The sequence below is a fragment of the Pseudopipra pipra genome, chromosome 1, assembly GCF_036250125.1.
Source record: "Pseudopipra pipra isolate bDixPip1 chromosome 1, bDixPip1.hap1, whole genome shotgun sequence".
Lineage (NCBI taxonomy): Eukaryota > Metazoa > Chordata > Aves > Passeriformes > Pipridae > Pseudopipra > Pseudopipra pipra.
This window is the reverse complement of record NC_087549.1, coordinates 25304512-25322000: the sequence shown is the minus strand read 5'-3', so window position 1 is coordinate 25322000 and position 17489 is coordinate 25304512. Positions and strand designations below refer to the sequence as shown.

Below are 17489 nucleotides of genomic sequence, written 5' to 3'. Positions count from 1 at the left end.
TAAAGTTCTTCCACTCTCTTATCACTTTGCGTCTGAGCACTTTGTATCACACACAAGGTACAAGACGTTATTACAAGAACAGAAGTTTCTTGGTGAACTATCTTTGCTGAGAGAGCCTTTGCTGGATGGACAACCAGGAGTAGCTTTAAAGAAGAATGATTGTCACAAATGCTTTTGGCATGTCCCATGTGAAGCTGATAGTTTGCAGTCCTTCACTGCACTTTGAGCTTGTTACTCTTCAGTCTGAGTCTTCAGCCTACAGAGAGACTCTGTGTATATTTTCGGCAGGACTTATTGCTACTTGATGTTCTGCATTTACTATATAAACAAGCTTTTTACTGTCTTTTAAAAGACAAAATGTTGATGGAGTAAGACAAGTTTTCTATTATGAGCTTTACTGAGGACTTAATGCCTTCTACCTATGGCCCAAAAAACTCGCCCCCCCCGGAAGAGGCAAGGCTGCTTTCCCAGGCTTGGCAGGGAGATGCCGGGTTCGCTGGGCACTTCCCGCTCAAATTAGCATAGCCCAGCCTATATTGCACACACTCCCAGTAATACCTCGTTTTGCCACTGGAATGAGGCCAAAAGCACAAGCATTACAGGGATATAAAGCAGGAGGTTACTGGAAAGAATCACAAACTAACGTGAGATGAGACTAAATTTTTGCAAATAGCAGAAAATGTGACCTTTGCTGTAAACAGTTCTTGCATTTCATGTAGCTGTTTATATTATTGAAGCTTTTAATAAGTGTTTTCATTGAGTATAGTTACAGAACAGCTGCAGAAATCTTAAGTGCTTCTGTTCATTTTTTTTTCTCTGCAGTTTTGGAACTGAAAAATCTCAGAAGAAAACTGGAGACTGACACAGATCAGGGTCACTCCTCAACCGTGCACCCTTCTGAGGCACTGCTTTTGTGAGGTGGGAATGATGACAGGGGCAAAAAGGAAAAGAAGCACAGTCTGGAGGAAAATCCAGGCTGTTCGCTTTGAAGATATCAAAGCCTGGTGTATGAGAAGGCTGCCCATCTTGAAATGGGTGCCCGTCTACAACTGGAAAGAAAGTTTGGTTCCTGATACAGTTTCTGGGATGATGCTAGCCATTCAACAGGTGACTCAAGGTACAGCTAACTCATTTCAGATTAATATTTAATATTATTTGACTGAATTAGTCTGGTCTTCCTTTTCTTTTCTTTTTTATTTTGTCTTTCTTGTTTTATATTATTATAAAGCTTTGGTTAAAACAATGTCATGCTTATAATATAAGGAAAAATGTATAGTCTTAACTCTTAATGTGTATATAATGGATATGCAAATGTGGACAGAAATGCATTGTGTTATTGTAGTTGATTTCTGTGGAACTTTACTGTGTATCCCATCCCTCTGACAATTTTTCAAAGACTTAATATAACAGATAAGAGAGCAGTAACTCAATTCACACAGAATATGGTTATATACAATGGTTTGTCATTTAAGTGACCACCTTTTTCTCTATTTCATATGGAAAATAAAATATATCTGAATGATAATTGCACTATAAGATATGTTATTCTGAAAAAAACATCTGCATGATACTATTACCTGTGAAAGTCCAAAACAGAGCAGGAAAAATGAACAACTTTCTGGGCATAAAGGGTGCTCCTGCCAAAGGCGTTACCCAGGGAGAATATTTGCTGGCATCTGTGGTTTGTGTGTGGATTTAATGCTGTATTGCATTACCTACCACATCTCTTGTCAAGCAGCAATACAAAGTAGGGGTGGAGCTAGACTACATTTGGCAGCTTAAAAAAAATTAAAAACAGTGAAGGAAAAGGAAAAACTCCCCAAACTAAAAGCCTGCACAATGATCTGCAGAAACCTTAAGGCCCAGTAATCTTGGTTAATAAAGTAATTGCTACTTGGAAACAAAGGCTTTTGTCAGTTTTTGATGTGTGGTTTATAGTGCCACCTTCTTATGGCAATATCTTATATTTGTCTTAGCCAAATCATAACTTCTTATCTGCCTCAGATGTACTTTAACTCCTTCCTTTATGTAAATGACATACATTGTTTCTGAACAGTCTTCCATATTAGCTATGCTTAACTATCATTCATGTTGTTAAAATATAAAGGCTCCTTTAATTGAATTATGCTGGAGCTGGAAACAACTGATTTGTCTAAGTATTTGTTCTTTTAAAGTAATTAGGAACAGCTGCATTGGCTTGATTTAACTTTAAGAACCTTTATACCATAACACTGCAAAGTATCTAATTTCCCCGGTATGTGTGTATACAACAATTGTAATTAAAATGCTGCTAATAACAGTATGTTGAAATTCATCAAAAATGCTGAAGAACAAACAAGTTAAACAAAAAAGTTAAACAGCATTTCTGCACTGCTGGCAGTTTTAGCCAGGATTTTCTTGTTTGACTCTTGTACCAAGAAGTTGTAACAGATAAATTTAAGGAGATCCAGTGAAGACAGAAAATACTAGTTTGTGCTCTCTAGATTATTTTTAAGTACTCTAGAAATAACTTTATCCTTATTTTATGCTGTTTAAAAAGGAGTACATTGACAACCTTCCTTCCTGTTTTTCCTTTCTCTGCTTGCTGCTTGTCAAGATTTTGGGATGATTTTAGGAAACGAAATAGGAAGACAGCTAGATACAAAAGCATTTTATCATGTTTGTGGTGCCTTAATTTGAACACAACATATTAATTTGGACCATTAGCTCCTTCCCTAGTGTTGTAAGCATTCCAGTTATACTTTCACAGAGAGGCTCATAGATGAAAAAAGTCCCATTTTTTATATAGCACAGAGTGAAAAAATCTCAAATTTTGAGAGGTCCTGTTGTGACTCTTTTCTTTCACCCACAAGATAAAACAAGAAGTTTTGTAATGAAATGAAAGGTAGAAATTCTAATAAAAGTAGAAAAAAAAGGTAACCTGCAATAATTGACTTGTAGAGCACAGTATCATTTGGTGTTGCAGCAACAGGTTTAAGCAAATTCAAATACATTAAAATAAACTTGAGTTATGGAAGTATATGGAAAAAATGTACAGCTGTATTCACATGCAACAGTTTTCTGAGTGAGAAGAAGGACAGAGAGTAGTCCAGTAGCTCGAGGATAATTAAGAAAGGCCTTCCAACTGACCTGTGTTTTTCACAATTTCCTCCTGTGTGGTTTCTTACTCATCTGGCATTGGCCATGTTCAGACTATTCAAGTTGGCAACTGCTCTGACCTGGTGTAATGTGTCTGTGTTCCAGCATCTAATCTAAATTTTAGACAAAATTGCTGGCTTCCCTTTGTAAAGTAAAGGAAGGAAAGACGAAAGTCACTGTCCTTACTGTGTCATAGTGAAAGGAATGCAGATAATGCTTCACTCTTCCTTGCAACAGTTTCAGAAATTGCTTCTGGAGAATTCATATGTAGCAGTAGTTTTCGGTGTCTGCCTCATAAGTGAGAAAAACAAAAGAGCAAATTAATAGAAATATCAGCAATCAATGTATACAGATAATTATCGCTCCAAAAAAGTCTTTGATAAAGGTATAGGATACTTCAGAATAGCTATTCTGTGACATCTTTTATTTTGGATAAAGTTTGAAAGAGCTACTACAATTCATTTGTGATTTGCAGTGCCAAAATTATTGTTTTCTAAATGTGACTTAAACCTTCAAACTTCTGTAGGATACCTTCAAGTTAGCTACTTGAAAATTGAAACACTTGAGCTCACATATCAGTTTATATTTAAAAATCTTCCATCATGACACGCATGAACTAGAACTATGTCCCGTGGTAACAGAGTCTAGGAATGGTGTGAGAAAAGAATGCCACCTGAGTGTTTGTTTTTACTTCCACGTACAATGTGGAAGAAATAGATCTTTAGAAGATAAGGCGTTACCTTGCCTAACATTGAACTGAGGTGATACCTGTAGGGAAATGGGAAGGAAAGGTGTGGGATCATCATGATGTGCTGCTTGGCATTTGTGATGAAAGAGTCTTTGCTGAAAACAAGCAGTCATTCTTTAAGTGTTCCTACAGTTGTTTCATTGTCTGCTAAAAATGCCAAAAAAATGTTAATTCATGAGTCCCAAAATTCACTGCTGAACTCTCATGTCCTGTTTAGCTATTGAGACAATACTTGTATTGTCTCTGTGTATGTCCTCTAATTTTAGAGTACTTGATTTAATTCCACAGAATATGGAGAAAGGAGTGTCAAATATAATTATGTTTCTAAAAATGTTATAAAAATATCCACTAGGAACAAGAACCTACAAGTTCTAACAAAAAAAAGCCCTTTCAAAAACACCAATTACTGGAAAGATTCAGTTGGACTTTATTGGTCTCAGACTGCAAAGTCAGTCAGCTACAAGTCAAAAACCAGTAAAGGAAATCAGGCTTCATCAGTTACAGATATTTAATATTATTTCCAACTATAATTTAATAATACAGAGCTCAATACCTTATTTTTCAGCCATAGAATCCTTAATCATACTCTGATACCTAACATTGAAGAAATAACCTTTGAATCTAAAATAGAAATCCAGTCGAGAAGTTTGCTATATATTTTCACAGACACTTAGGAAATTTGAGCTTTTATGTTTTGGTAATCACTACTTAATTTGTCTCATATTTTTTCTCAAAAACCTGTTAATGATAGACTAGAGCAAGATATCTCTAAATTAGCAAAATAGATTTATTAATTTTAATTAATTTTCTTGTTGGATTAGTATTCATCTCTCTCTTCCCTTTCCTTTTAAAACTTATTAATACCCCATCAACAGTCATTCTATAAAGATTTTACTTTCCATTTCATTCTTTATTCCTCTCCCTTGGAAACAAATTCAATTGCTAGGTCCATGTAGATGTCTCATAAGTGCCTAATATTTTTTTTTTCCTTTCCAAACTGAAATTGTGCTAATAGAACAAAGGGGCTGCAGTGCAGGTAACTAGTTCTCTGCAATCTGCTTTTGTGTTCGTTACTATATAATGAAGATCTGGTTAATAAGAGCTAGTGAACATTAAGCTATTAGAGAGCATCCAAAGGAGGGCAATGAAGATGGTGAAGGGCCTTGAGGGGAAGCCGTACGAGGAGTGGCTGGAGTCACTGGGTCTGTTCAGCCTGCAGAGAAGGAGAATGAGGGGACACCTCATTGTGGTCTTCAACATCCTCATGAGAGGAAGTGGAAGGGCAAATACTGATCTTTTCACTCTTGTGACCAGTGACAGGACTCAAGGCAACGGCATGAAGCTGAGCCAGGGGAGGTTTTGGTTGGATATGAGGAAAAAGGTTTTTCACCCAGAGAGTGGTTGAGCACTGGAACAGCCTCCCCAGGGAAGTGGTCACAGTACCGAGCCTGCCTAAGTTCAAGAAACACTTGGACACCACTCTCAGGCAAATGGTGTGATTCTTGGGGATGGTCCTGTGCGGGGCTAAGGGGTGGACTTTATGATCCTTATAGGTCCCTTCAAACTCAGTGTATTCTATGATTCTGTGCTTGTGAGAGGTGGTGAATGACTGGGTTTACATCACTTTTTTTTTTTTCGTTCACGTATTAAACTTGACTGAGAAGTTTTCTCACTTTTGCTTTTCTGATTCTCTCCACCATCCTTTGAGGAGGAGCAAGTGAGTGAGTGGCTGAGTGGGTACTTCACTGCTGTCTAGAATCAACCCTTCACAAATATGATTCATGCAACTGAATCTAATCATCTGCTTTATCTAATCATCTGATTAGATAAATAGGATTTCCTTTGAATGTAACAAGGGATTGGCTCAGGTGTAGACACTGATGAGTCAGGCATCAAAGTTTAGGTGAGATGTGCCTCAGCCATTATATCTTTAGCATTGTGGGTAATAAACAGTTCATGTTCAACGTGGTTAGAGACAGGTCTTACTGTTTTCTTTTCTGTAATTTATCCATTTACTTGTCACAACAATACCAGAATTATTTGAGGCTTTTTCATGTGACATGAACACCCCATACTTATATGAGAAGAATGCTTTGATCAAGCTGCGTCTGAGTTTTTCTTGATTTCCTTACATGATAATTTTAAGATGCATTATGATGCAGTCTTTCCACCTAGTTAAATTTCATAAAACTGTCATCATGTTTTTTTCTATAGCCTTTGGAACATGTACTATAGTCCCATCATATCTCTTCTGAGTGCAGGTGCTTAGCTCATTTTCAAAGTGGTAACTTTTGTTGCACCAAGCAAATTATTCATCTTTATTTTCAAGGCCTTTCATAGGTGATCCTTCCTGACATTATTTATTTATTACCAAGGTCTTGATTCATGCCTCATTAAACCATTTTGTTACCCTACTTCACCTAATCTTGTCTTTTCAAAGAAATAACTTTGTGCCTTCTCTCAGGATTTAAATTATGGAATGTATGTTAGTTGGTACATGACACCTCAGTATTTGCTTTTGGATTGCTATTTAAAATGTGTTTCTTTGTGGTTTGTTTCTTTGTTTTGCTGTTTGCTTTTTTTTTTTTTTTACCTGGGTAGAACTATGAGTACTATCCACAAAGACTGGCATCTAGAAACCAAGTAGCTAGTACTGCGACCCATCTGTAAGCTTCCCTGCATGTAAGAAAAGTAAAGCTGAGTTTGCCTAAAAAAGTGTATAAAATAGACTTTCTATCGTACAGCTGAGTTCATCACAAGAGGAATTATTCCCCAAGTTGTTCTGCTTGAAAATGCATTTTAGTGTAAATAGTTTATTTATGTTCTCTATATAGGTAGGGGACACAAATGTGTCTGAAGTATCTTGGTGTGGTGGGGGGAAACAGTTTTCCCCCTGAAGTTATAAAATGGTAAAACCCCAGGGGGTGGTGACCCTTGAGGTTTTACCCAATGAACGCTTCTGCAAAATATAAACATATCACAAGCAGATCGGAAGAGAAGAAAAGTAGTTGTAGCAGTTGTAGGAGAGGTGGCCATGTTCTCAGGCCATGAGGAGAAGGGGCAGGAACCCCTCTGGGGGGCTCTGGCCCCCCCAGCCCCCAGCTAGGGGGTGCAGGGACTTGGAACAGTGTAAGACTGGGCTAAGTGCCTGTAGCTAGAAAGCTAAAGAAGTTTTCTTCACCGTGAGTGAGCAGACAGAGAAGCAGCAGCAGCAGCGGCAGAATTGCACTGACCGAAGAAACAGTGACAGAGAGCCAAGAGATAAGAACAAGCAGCAAACAGGCATTGCAGCCAAGGAAGAGAGACACAGAGTTGTCTGAGAGAGCTGAGAGAGAACCGGCAGCAGAGAGAGGACTAAACTCTACAGAGAGAGAGTGAGTTGGGGTAAGAACTGAACCAAAAGACCCAAACTCCTTGGAGACCCCTCCTAGAGAGAGGAGGATGATGGACTTTTAGTCTTGGAGTGCTACAGCTGAAAAGCTCAGAGAAGGAATGCGGAGGGGTGACCTTGGCCCCCCCCGCTGCTTGAGACAGAGCACAGAGCTCTGCAAAGGGGGCTTGGATCCCCTGAAGATATGGACCGTCATGAAGGCTTCTGCACTTTGTTGATATGACCGTGGTGAGACGACCTTGTCCGGGTGAACATAGCCCATGGAAGAGAAGACCCTCGCTTGGAGACGATGGGCCGAGGGGCTTGGATACCCCCTCGTGTGTACTGGCAGAGATCCAGCTACAGCTGCTGCATGGAAGAGAGAGAGATAGACTGCTACTCTGAAGAGAATGCTGCTCTCAAAGTGGAAAGGATCTTTCCTTCTTCCCTCCTGGACTTTTATTTGGAGGGGAGAAGAGATTTGATCCATTGTAAATACTTTTATGTCTTGGTAGAAATAGTTAAGATTGTATATAATGTATTGTAGTATTTATTTTGTACAGTCATTGTAATATATAATCCCTTCTCCCCATTTTGAGTCTCTTGTGGTGTCTGGAAACCCATATTACACCAGGTTGAGATGTGGGAGGGGGTTTGGACTAGAGAATTGGATTTTGGGGCTCTCAAACCATGACACCTCGTTAGGGCCTACTGTGAAAATTAAGGGCTCTGCTTAACACCTGCAGTTGCCTTACTCTTTCTGGATGTAAATTCCTAATGTAGGTACCTAACTTCAGGAAATGTCAACCCTGCCCCCCAAGCTTCTTCCAAAATTGTGCTTGACATTCTGATAGTTATAATCCTCTTCTGCAAGCCATTAATGACCAGAGAGACTCCTGCTTAGACAAATATATGACTTAATTTCTTTTCTGGTCGTTTTGTGAGTGACGATAATGCTTGTACCCTCCACTTTTCATTATAGCAACTTAGAGCTCTTTACACTGTGCAGTAACAGAAAAAGTATATGGGAAAATGAGGGAAATAAGACACACAAAATTACTTTTGCTTCAAACAGAGAAATGATTCATGCAATGCTGCACTGAAAATTTATGGTGCAAAGAATTCAGATTTCAATTGTTTGCTACTAATATGAATGTCCAACATTGCAACTGAGTTAGACCCTTTCCAAAAAACCCGAACCCACAAATGTTTTTTCAGCCTTAAAAAAAAAAAGAGTGTTACAAAGGTGTGAAAAACAAAAACCTGATACTTTCTGTTAAAGTATTTGGTCTGAACTGAAGCCTCAGTACAAAATTAGAACTTTGACTCAGTTTTCCTGAAGGGCGATGACTTTGCCCATGTAGGAAATGGTCAAGAATGAGGATATGTAACTGAGATTAAACACAGAAAATGGAACTCATTCAAATTGAAGGCTGAGATGGATAATCATCATCTCAGAATTCTGAAAAATTAGGTAAGTGACATTGCAGATCTGGTAACAATTACCCTAGATGATTCTGTCAAATTTGAAATTATATTCTATGATTGATAGTGAGTATAGTGTATCCCAGTTACAACTCTGTATTGCAGATGAGGAAATGGACCAGATGCAAACAATAGAGGTGTATTTCCCTTTAGTGGTAATAATAATAATGAAATAATATTTACATGTAGAGCACTAAAGGATACCAGACTGATTGATTGTACTATGAAATTCTGAAGCAAGGCTCTGGGACATCTGGTGGGTTCTGCTTCAGATTTATGTATGCATTCTAAAGATGAAACTGCTGCTGTTCTCAGTTATGAGTAGTTTCAATGATCTTTTGGAAAATAATTAACCTATTTGAAAAAAAGAGTTGCTATGTGAGTTAGGAGCTGCACAGAAGCTGATGACCACTGGTACTACTGTCCATTATCTGAAATATAGTGTGTAATTTTCATTGCCTCTGTTCATGGAAGATGATCAGTAGAAGAAAAGGCTAGGAGAAGGATCAGGAAAACAGAGATTATATTTGGGAGAAGACTTAAAAAGCTCAGATAGGTTAATTAAAACTTGAGAAGGTTTCTTCCTAATCAGGAAAGGCTTTTAAAGTAAAAGGCAGTTGCAGCACATGGAGAAATGAAAATAATAATAATGAAAATTGGAAGCAGTTCTAAAAATATTCCATTTAAATATTGGAATAAGAAGATGAATCTCCTTATCGCATAATTCCATCCATAGAAGTGCTAAATTACCTGTTTGGCTATCATAAGGGGGAACAGAACACAGGGCACAGGGGAGTTCTTTCACAAGTTTATATTCCCTTTCAGTGTCTGCTGCTATTCAAAAGAATTGTGAAGTTTTGAACTGGGGTGTATCCATCAAAAAGTTAAGACAAAGCATGGGTTTTTTAAAACTAAAATAATGTCACTGTATTTCTGGATTCAATCTTTTCTTGTTAAGTTTCTGGTGTTAGGCTGGATTAATAAACATTAATAAACATGATGCTGTTTGTTTTGAAATAAAGATCTGTCCATGTCTGTGCATACTCAAAAACTCAAAAGATTTGGACTTTCAAATTTATCAGATTTTCAGTTATGTCAGCATTTGTAGTTTTAAAAAAATATCTTTTTTGTAGTCAACTATTATGTGATATACTTCATGTAGAATTTGTATGGAGTGCTATACATTTGCTGCCTTTCCTATGACCTATCATGAACAAGAAATGCTTTGGCTCAAGTGGGTTTTGGTGGGCTGTTTTTTTGGAGGGTGGAGGGCCCTTGAGACATATTTCCTTTAAAAGTTAAATATGTAGATGGCATCTGATGAAATCAGTATTGTTATTCCTGCCAACTTTTTTTTCTTTCGTTCGACAAACCCAATAATAACTCAGTGAATCTTGGTGTGGTTTGTATGTTTTAATTAAAGTTAATTTAATCTGGAGCTGGATTTATTGCTGAATAACTAATTCCTAAACACTGGCTGGAGACCTTGCCATTAAAAAAAATGAACGACACTGCCTTCATGCATTCCAGAACTGGTGTCCAGTGTTTTGGAAGGCATGATGCCAAAAGCTTATACTTTTTTTTTCCTTAGCTTTTCGTGGAGGAACCCCAGCTGTGTCTTCTCAAGGGTGATAGTTGTTGGGGGTTTATTTCAGGCTCTGACCATAAATGAAGACATTAATATACTCTGAGCTGACTAACTGGAGCTAATAATTTTATTAAGTGTAAAGCTGTCTTGTAAATATACATCTGGCATACAAATTGCATGTGTAGATTGAATAGAAATTGAATAAGCACATTTGGAAACAGAGCCAGAAAAATCTGCTACAGAATGCATTGGAGAATCCATGTAGTTCATAAATGAATTGTGGAAGAGAGTGTCCAGTTGAACTCTGTTTAAGTTCTCCCATGCAAAGAATAATGATGTAAGCTGAATATGAAATGTAACATGTTAGTGAGTAAACGTGGGACAATGTTTCATATTTTACAACTTTCCAGCAGAGACGAAAGGCACTTATGCTGCTGTGCATGCAATATTTAATTTCTAAAGACTATAAAAATTCTTCCAAGTTATATGCTTGGAAGTTTTGCAAGTTATATGTGCTAATACAGAGCCGTTTGACAGACTACCAGAAATGTGAATTCAGTTTCTGAATGACCTCTGACTCTTTCGGAGCCTCATGTCCGGATACACTCACCTTTGTGTGACTGGATGATCTGTGTGGATGTCACATCCCTACACTGTGGTTGCCTGAGCACCATGGACAGAGACTGAGAAATCCAGGAAATGTTGATTCCTGAAGGAAGAAGAAATGACACCACATGTAATCTTCCAGATCAGAGAGATCAGGAAAATTGTTAGTGTTCAGATCCTTGGCCACCAATTTGCCAAAATGGATGCCCTTTTCATGGATTTCAAGAAGTCCAGTTCCTCTTGATTAAGGCCTGTCATCACTCATGATAGGTTTTTGTTTCTCTGCAGTGTTGATGCTTCTCAAAAACTTCCTCATAGTTACCTGCTTGTCAGAAACTTCTTATGGCTTCATTCTTTGTATATTCTTACTGAGATGCAGAGGAATTTACCTATAAACCACTTTCAAAATGCTTCTTTTGTTTTGGAGATGGCCAGATTCTTCAGGTATTATGGCTGACTAATGATTATAGCTCATCGAAGTCTCTGTGTAACAGTTTATATAATCTCTGTTGTGTTCATATATTGTGTCAAATTCATCCTGAAGAGTTCTTAATACTACATCTTGGATTGTCTGTCAAGAGTCATAGGTTTTTTCAGGCTATTAAAAGAAAATACTAGATTTTTTTTTTAATTTATTTTAATGTGAATCTAAACTTTTTTAATGTACAGAAGGTCAAGCTTTCTTGAATAGAGAAATTATAAGTGGGTCACACAGCCCACTTGTTTCTTCTACCATAATGCTTGCAGATCTTTTTTGAACATTAAGATGCAAATGCCAGTATCGGGAGATCTGCAAAGTGGTAGAGTAGAACACTGTTTTCTCAAACCTACCTTTGATGCAGTTGCCAGATGGTAAGCTGGGAGAGCTGCATTTCAGATACTATGACTAACACAACTGAGATGCTTAATTCTCACCAGACCAAAGAAGACTATTAGATGGGAAGGAACTGCACTGAACTTTCCTTCAAAAAAGAGACGATAGTTGCTAACTGTGTGGTGTTTAAAAGATTTATGGTTCACCATTCAGAATCTGTTCTTCCATCTTGCCTTTATGTTCTTCCTTTGTCTGAGGCTTTGAATGACAGAAGAACCAAGGAACGATTTTAAGCTCTTGATACTTTTGTCATTAAATAACTCAGACAGAAGGTACAATCCACACTTGTAGCCCCAGCAAACGGAGCCATTATGAAACAGAGATCTCGCAAGCACGAGGTGAATGTGCATTGAGAGAACTGCTGTTGATCTTCTCGGTTTTTGGAGATAGATGACATTATTCCCAAAGGATCATTTTGTGTTAATAGCTTTTAATCAAGTCACTGTCAAAGCATCTCCAGAACTGTAGGTTTGTATAGGAAAGCTGTTATGAAATATAATATTAAAAATGTTTTCTGTGGTGGGTTTCTTCAGTAAAAGTCAGCTATCCTGGAGTTATAAATTGAAACCTGTGATATGAGTCATTGGGCGTTTGATTTGTTAGTTTTCCAAGAAGGATAGATAGGAGACTCATTAAATATGTATTAATTCTACATTTTAGGGCATCCACAGGAAATACCTTTCTTACTACATAAGTCAGCTTTGTGAACAATGGGAGCAATTGTACTTTTCTGAAGCATCAGAGAGAGTGACCTCAGCTCTGCAGATAGCATTTTTGAGTGGGATAAGATGTATTAGTGTCATTTTGGGTTCCATAAACTTGTGGCCTGACCATCTTGATATAGTCAAATTTGAGAGTAAAAGGTTACAATAACAAAGAGTTATTTGAATATACACTTTATCAGAAAAAAACTTTTAATTTTATAGCTTTTCACAGTAAATATTAAATGATACAAATTTTTATACTCCTCAAATTAATTATAGGCTTACTACTTTTCCTGCTTCATTTAATTTCTGGTTTGAGTATCCTATTTCCAAAAGACGTGGTAGAGCTGTTCCTCAGAACAGTTCTGAGTTTCCTCAGAACTCATGTATCATGACTGTATTTCCAGATGCAGAAAATTGTTAACTGACCATACTCTGATGATTCATGGGTCTTCCTATGGAAAATATTTTTTTATTGCCATAGTTTTGGCACTAGCGTAGCATTGGCCTCTTTAGCCACCAGTGTGCTTGTAGCAAATGTGGGTAGAGTCCTTCCCAAATATTCGTTCGCGAAGCCCAGCCATGATTGAGTTAGCAGAAACTATCAACTTAAATGGAGACCTTTCTCCTGTGGTAGGAGATGGCCTTGTTTCTATTTGTATCAAGCCTGTTCTTTTGTAGGTACTTGTGTTTGACGCTGGTCAGCAGTGGTGAACATCTCTTCCTTTTCAGCACGGTGTGCCAGAGTATTGTTATGCACTTGGTGTTAATTGGAAAGGATGATTTTCAGTGAAAATGTGTCCTACAATGTTATCTTATTATAGAGAGGTAGTTAAAACAAACAGTATTAATGTACTGTATCTGAACTTACTGTTCATTATGTGTTTGCATTTCTTTTCATGGAATTTATATTCTTATATGAAAATCTTAATGTCACTGCCACAGGGGTTTCCTCCGCATTATCCGTGAAGATTATGTGAGATCCTTATTTTATGATCTATTTCTTTCGAGTGTTATTACTGTTTGGAATGAAAAAATTAAAATAATGTTTCATGTCTTTTGACTAGTTCTTGAGCATATGGAATGCATTGCAGTGAAGTTTAATATGAAAATTAAGGAAATAAGTTGAAACATACTACCAATTATATCTTTAAAAGTATTTCAACCCTTAGAATATTTTATACATAATCAGAAAGCCTGAAGTCTTTACTAATTCTATTTTATAAAGCCTCTCTGCTCTTACACATGACTGACATACTTCAATAATGAGAGTAAAAACCTAACAAACAGAGCCAGGACTTGAGTCAAAGGCTGGTAATTTAACTCTGTCCTGACTGCCATGACTTCATCATGAAATAAAATGACACACTGCTTCTAAAACTTAATACAAAGAGAACAGGGAAGGTCTGTGCATGAAATGAAAAAAACAAGGGCAGCAGCATCTGCGAGTAAAATCAAAATTCCTGTTGGATGCTGAGGGTTTGCTGGGCAGGATAGCCCCATTTTCACAGTTTTATAGGACTCATGCCAGATTTCTGTTGGCCAGTTCTTCTGACTGTAAGGGTTCATTCAGCTTGTGCCTCTCTGTTCCTCTCAGCCCTGTTCAGAGAGCTGAACTGAGATGTTGACACAGTGTGTGTGTGTATGTGACTTAGGGCTGCAATGAGCTCTTGCACTTTACCCACAACATGTACAGTTTGTGCTGGATCAAACACAGTCTGGCCATGATTGTCGAATGTTTCAGATTCAGAAGATCTTAGGAAACATAAAACCAATGTAAACACGTAGAAAAGTGAGAATTGGCTTTTACAGCTAGATGATGACAGAATATTTTGTAGTAGCTGAAGCCTTGTTTTCCTTCTAAATGTTGAGAGGAAAGAACAATGTATACTGTTCTTAGCCCTGGATTGATTGATTTCCATTGAATAGTTAAAGAGCTAGTGGTCCCTCTTCTGAAACTAAGTTAGCTCAGCCTGTGGCATAGTATGTGCCCTTCAGTTTTGTTTTGTACAACTTCTAAGCTAATTTTCTCTTGACCTGTATGATAAGGTTACTTAAAAGTGAAACATAGATTTTGTAGGGAAAATTTCAAGGTCCAAAATTAACACAATTGAAATATAAACTTTAGAATGATATGAACATAACCTATTTTCTGCAAAATGAACTTGATATTTCAAAACATATCTTTCAAAATTTCAAAATTTTAACCTTTCCCAGTAAAGAGGGAGCTTTTGTGCTTCCCTTGTAACACGAGTCCACACAAATGGAGAAAAGGATGCAAGGAAGCGGGCATGTAAAGGAACTCACCAAGGTGAGTTGTCTATGCATTGTGTAGATAGGTGTTCTGCACAGTGTGAATTGAAATTTTTGGAAATAGTATTGTTTTCAAATGAAAATGTTCTATATTTGAAATTCTCTGGTTAGACAATTCCCTCCATTTAATGAGTATCTTAAATATAGAAAGTTTTACAGATCATCTTAATTAGGATTTTTAGACCTCTTCCCAAAATGCTGGTTCAGCATTCAATACTGAATGTTGTGTATTTCCCTTATGCTTGTCTGCACAGACAGGTCCCTTCATTTCAATTATGTTGTTATAATTAAAGTGAGGCTGAAGTTGTACTTATTTTTCCGATTCCTTTACTTTTTGGAGAGTAATATAAATTAACCTTGCATAATGCTTTACTGAAAGACTGGAATATCTATGTGAGTACTATTCTACTTTTTATCTGCTTTTGGTTTTGTTCATAAAATGGTTATAAGGGAAGAACTTTTCAATGTTAAACAAGCCTTAAAATTTCTTTCTCCTATTCACTATTTCTCCCCTACCCCATTCATAGTCAGTTTTTTCTGGATAGGGTCATGCAGTTCTCTCCTGTGTTGTTTTTATTTTCCTCAGGCACACCCTTCTGTGTTTCTCTTGGGTCAGCATCTTCTTCTACATCTATTGATCATATGAACATGGATGTCACACTACAATTTCAGAGATCTTTCTGGTTTATGATAATGCTGTGCTATGAGAAAAAGGCAGAAGTGTTGATCAATAGATGCACTAATTAAAAGAGCAATGAAGTCCATTTCAGTTAAAAAGTTGTAAACCAGACAGACTTTGATATATGTCTTCTCCTCTCCAAGTCATAACTAATAGTGCTAGTTTGCTGAGCCCAGTATGGATGAAGATATCCATGTAAGACACATCTCAGCAAAATCTTTGCCATGATGTTTTTCTAAGAACAGATGTAGTACTAGACCTTGTCTGCTTCACACGGAACTTGACACTTCTGATCTTCTGGCATTTTCTTGCCTCCCCCCACCATATTTTTTATTTTTATTTATCTTTATTTATCTTTATTACAGACTCTAATGAAAATTCAAGGAGTTTTTGAATCAAAATGTTCACAATTGACGCATAAACCGAAGCCCCTAAGCAAAGACACTCTTTGGCACTCTCAATAATATTAAGGCCCCATACACCAACATTTCAGGTAAAAAATGCTTTTTGGAGCAGTCAGGAAAGCTTGGTGAGAACAATTAATCCTACACATTTAATTTTCTTTGGAGATTTTAAATGTAAACAGAAGGCAACATCATTCCATAGATCTCAATCACCTCTGTTGCAGAGCACACGTGGTCATTCTCCCAATACACACATGTATGCACTAGCTTGTGCATCCACTCAGATTGAAGGTGGACTTCAGGAAGGCACCTTGTGTGTTACACAAGCCAGTCCTTTCGTCCCTGCTGCACGATGAGGTATTCACCAAGATTTGTGGAGAAACTCTGCAAAGTTCTCCTACTCTTAGTCTCCAGTAGTAAGAATTGTGAAATGGCAGTAGAGCTTGCTCTCGCATGTTCTGAGAAGTCTCTCTTTCTGCTGACTTGAAAGGAGTCAATGCAGTCTGGCTTGCTATCTTGGGTATCTCAAGTTGAACAGCAACCAAAGCTCCTGCTTTGCAGGAATGTTTCTGTTAAAAGATGAGTTCTTGGCATATTTTGAGACTTTCTAAGAAAAAGATGGATGCTCTCTTCTATAGCTAAGCGATGAAGGTAACTAGTAAGTCTATAAAGTTAAACCCTAACCAATTCAGTTCATTCTTCATCTCAACATGAGTCTCAAATACTTTCTGTTTCTTTACAGAAAGTTTCTTTCTTCAGCTTTAAGTAATGAAAAAAATGTTAATATCTAAAGGCTTAAAAAACCCAGGCACCTAAAAAGAATGAACTTTGGAACATTTTTTTGTTTAAGAAATTAGAAGAAAGCAGAATGAAGGGGTTCCATCCAAACCAAAATTATAGATTTTGAACTGTTTGTAAGAAATAACCATCTCACTGCCTGGAGCCCTGGCAGTCTCAAACCCGTGTTTGTGAGGGTGGGAGTGAAACAATGCTACCTTCTCTTGCAAGGCCTGGCAATTAAAAAAAAGTCTGGAACTACTGATGGAGACAACTTGGAAACATGGTAGCTGGTGAACCAGTTATTTCTGCTGGTGACCAAGACTCAAAAGAAAATAAGAGGATTTTGATGATGAAATGAAAAACCTTCCACAGTTTTCCTGATTTTAATTGTGCAGTTGTTGACATGCTCTAGGTTTTAATAAATGAAGGTGGGTTTTTTTCTGCTCTTAATAAAGTTGTAGATATTTCCTCATTAAAAAAACCAAACCAAACAGAACAGTTTTATCTTCATATAGTGAAATAATTCCATTTAACTTTCTATAGGGCTGGCCTTTGCTGCTCTGTCTTCAGTCCATCCAGTTTTTGGTCTATATGGCTCTTTCTTCCCTGTCATAGTTTATGCCATATTTGGAATGGGACGTCATGTTGCAACAGGTAAGTATCTATTTCCTAAAAACCTTTTCAAAAATAAAAAACTGGAAATTGAACTTCTTTTGTTTTAAGATCAATGGAAGGAAAATATCATCTATGACTAAACATCAAATTATGTTTTTGTGCTTCTTTTTACACCTATTTTTTGT

General features: G+C 37.2%; 1 protein-coding gene across 2 annotated transcripts in view; it reads left to right on the top strand.

Annotated features, from left to right (window-relative positions):
* Positions 1-531: 531 nt before the first annotated feature.
* The window catches only part of SLC26A7 (solute carrier family 26 member 7), a 70868-nt gene continuing 53910 nt past the window's right edge, over positions 532-17489 (top strand). Inside the window, exons 1-3 of one of the 2 annotated variants that reach the window (XM_064649093.1) lie at positions 532-644; positions 823-1117; positions 17233-17343. In XM_064649093.1, coding sequence (XP_064505163.1) covers positions 925-1117; positions 17233-17343 — 304 coding nt within the window. In that variant the 5' untranslated portion in view covers positions 532-644; positions 823-924. The remainder of the gene's footprint in view (positions 645-822; positions 1118-17232; positions 17344-17489) is intronic. The other variant, XM_064649102.1, reaches the window with a different exon arrangement.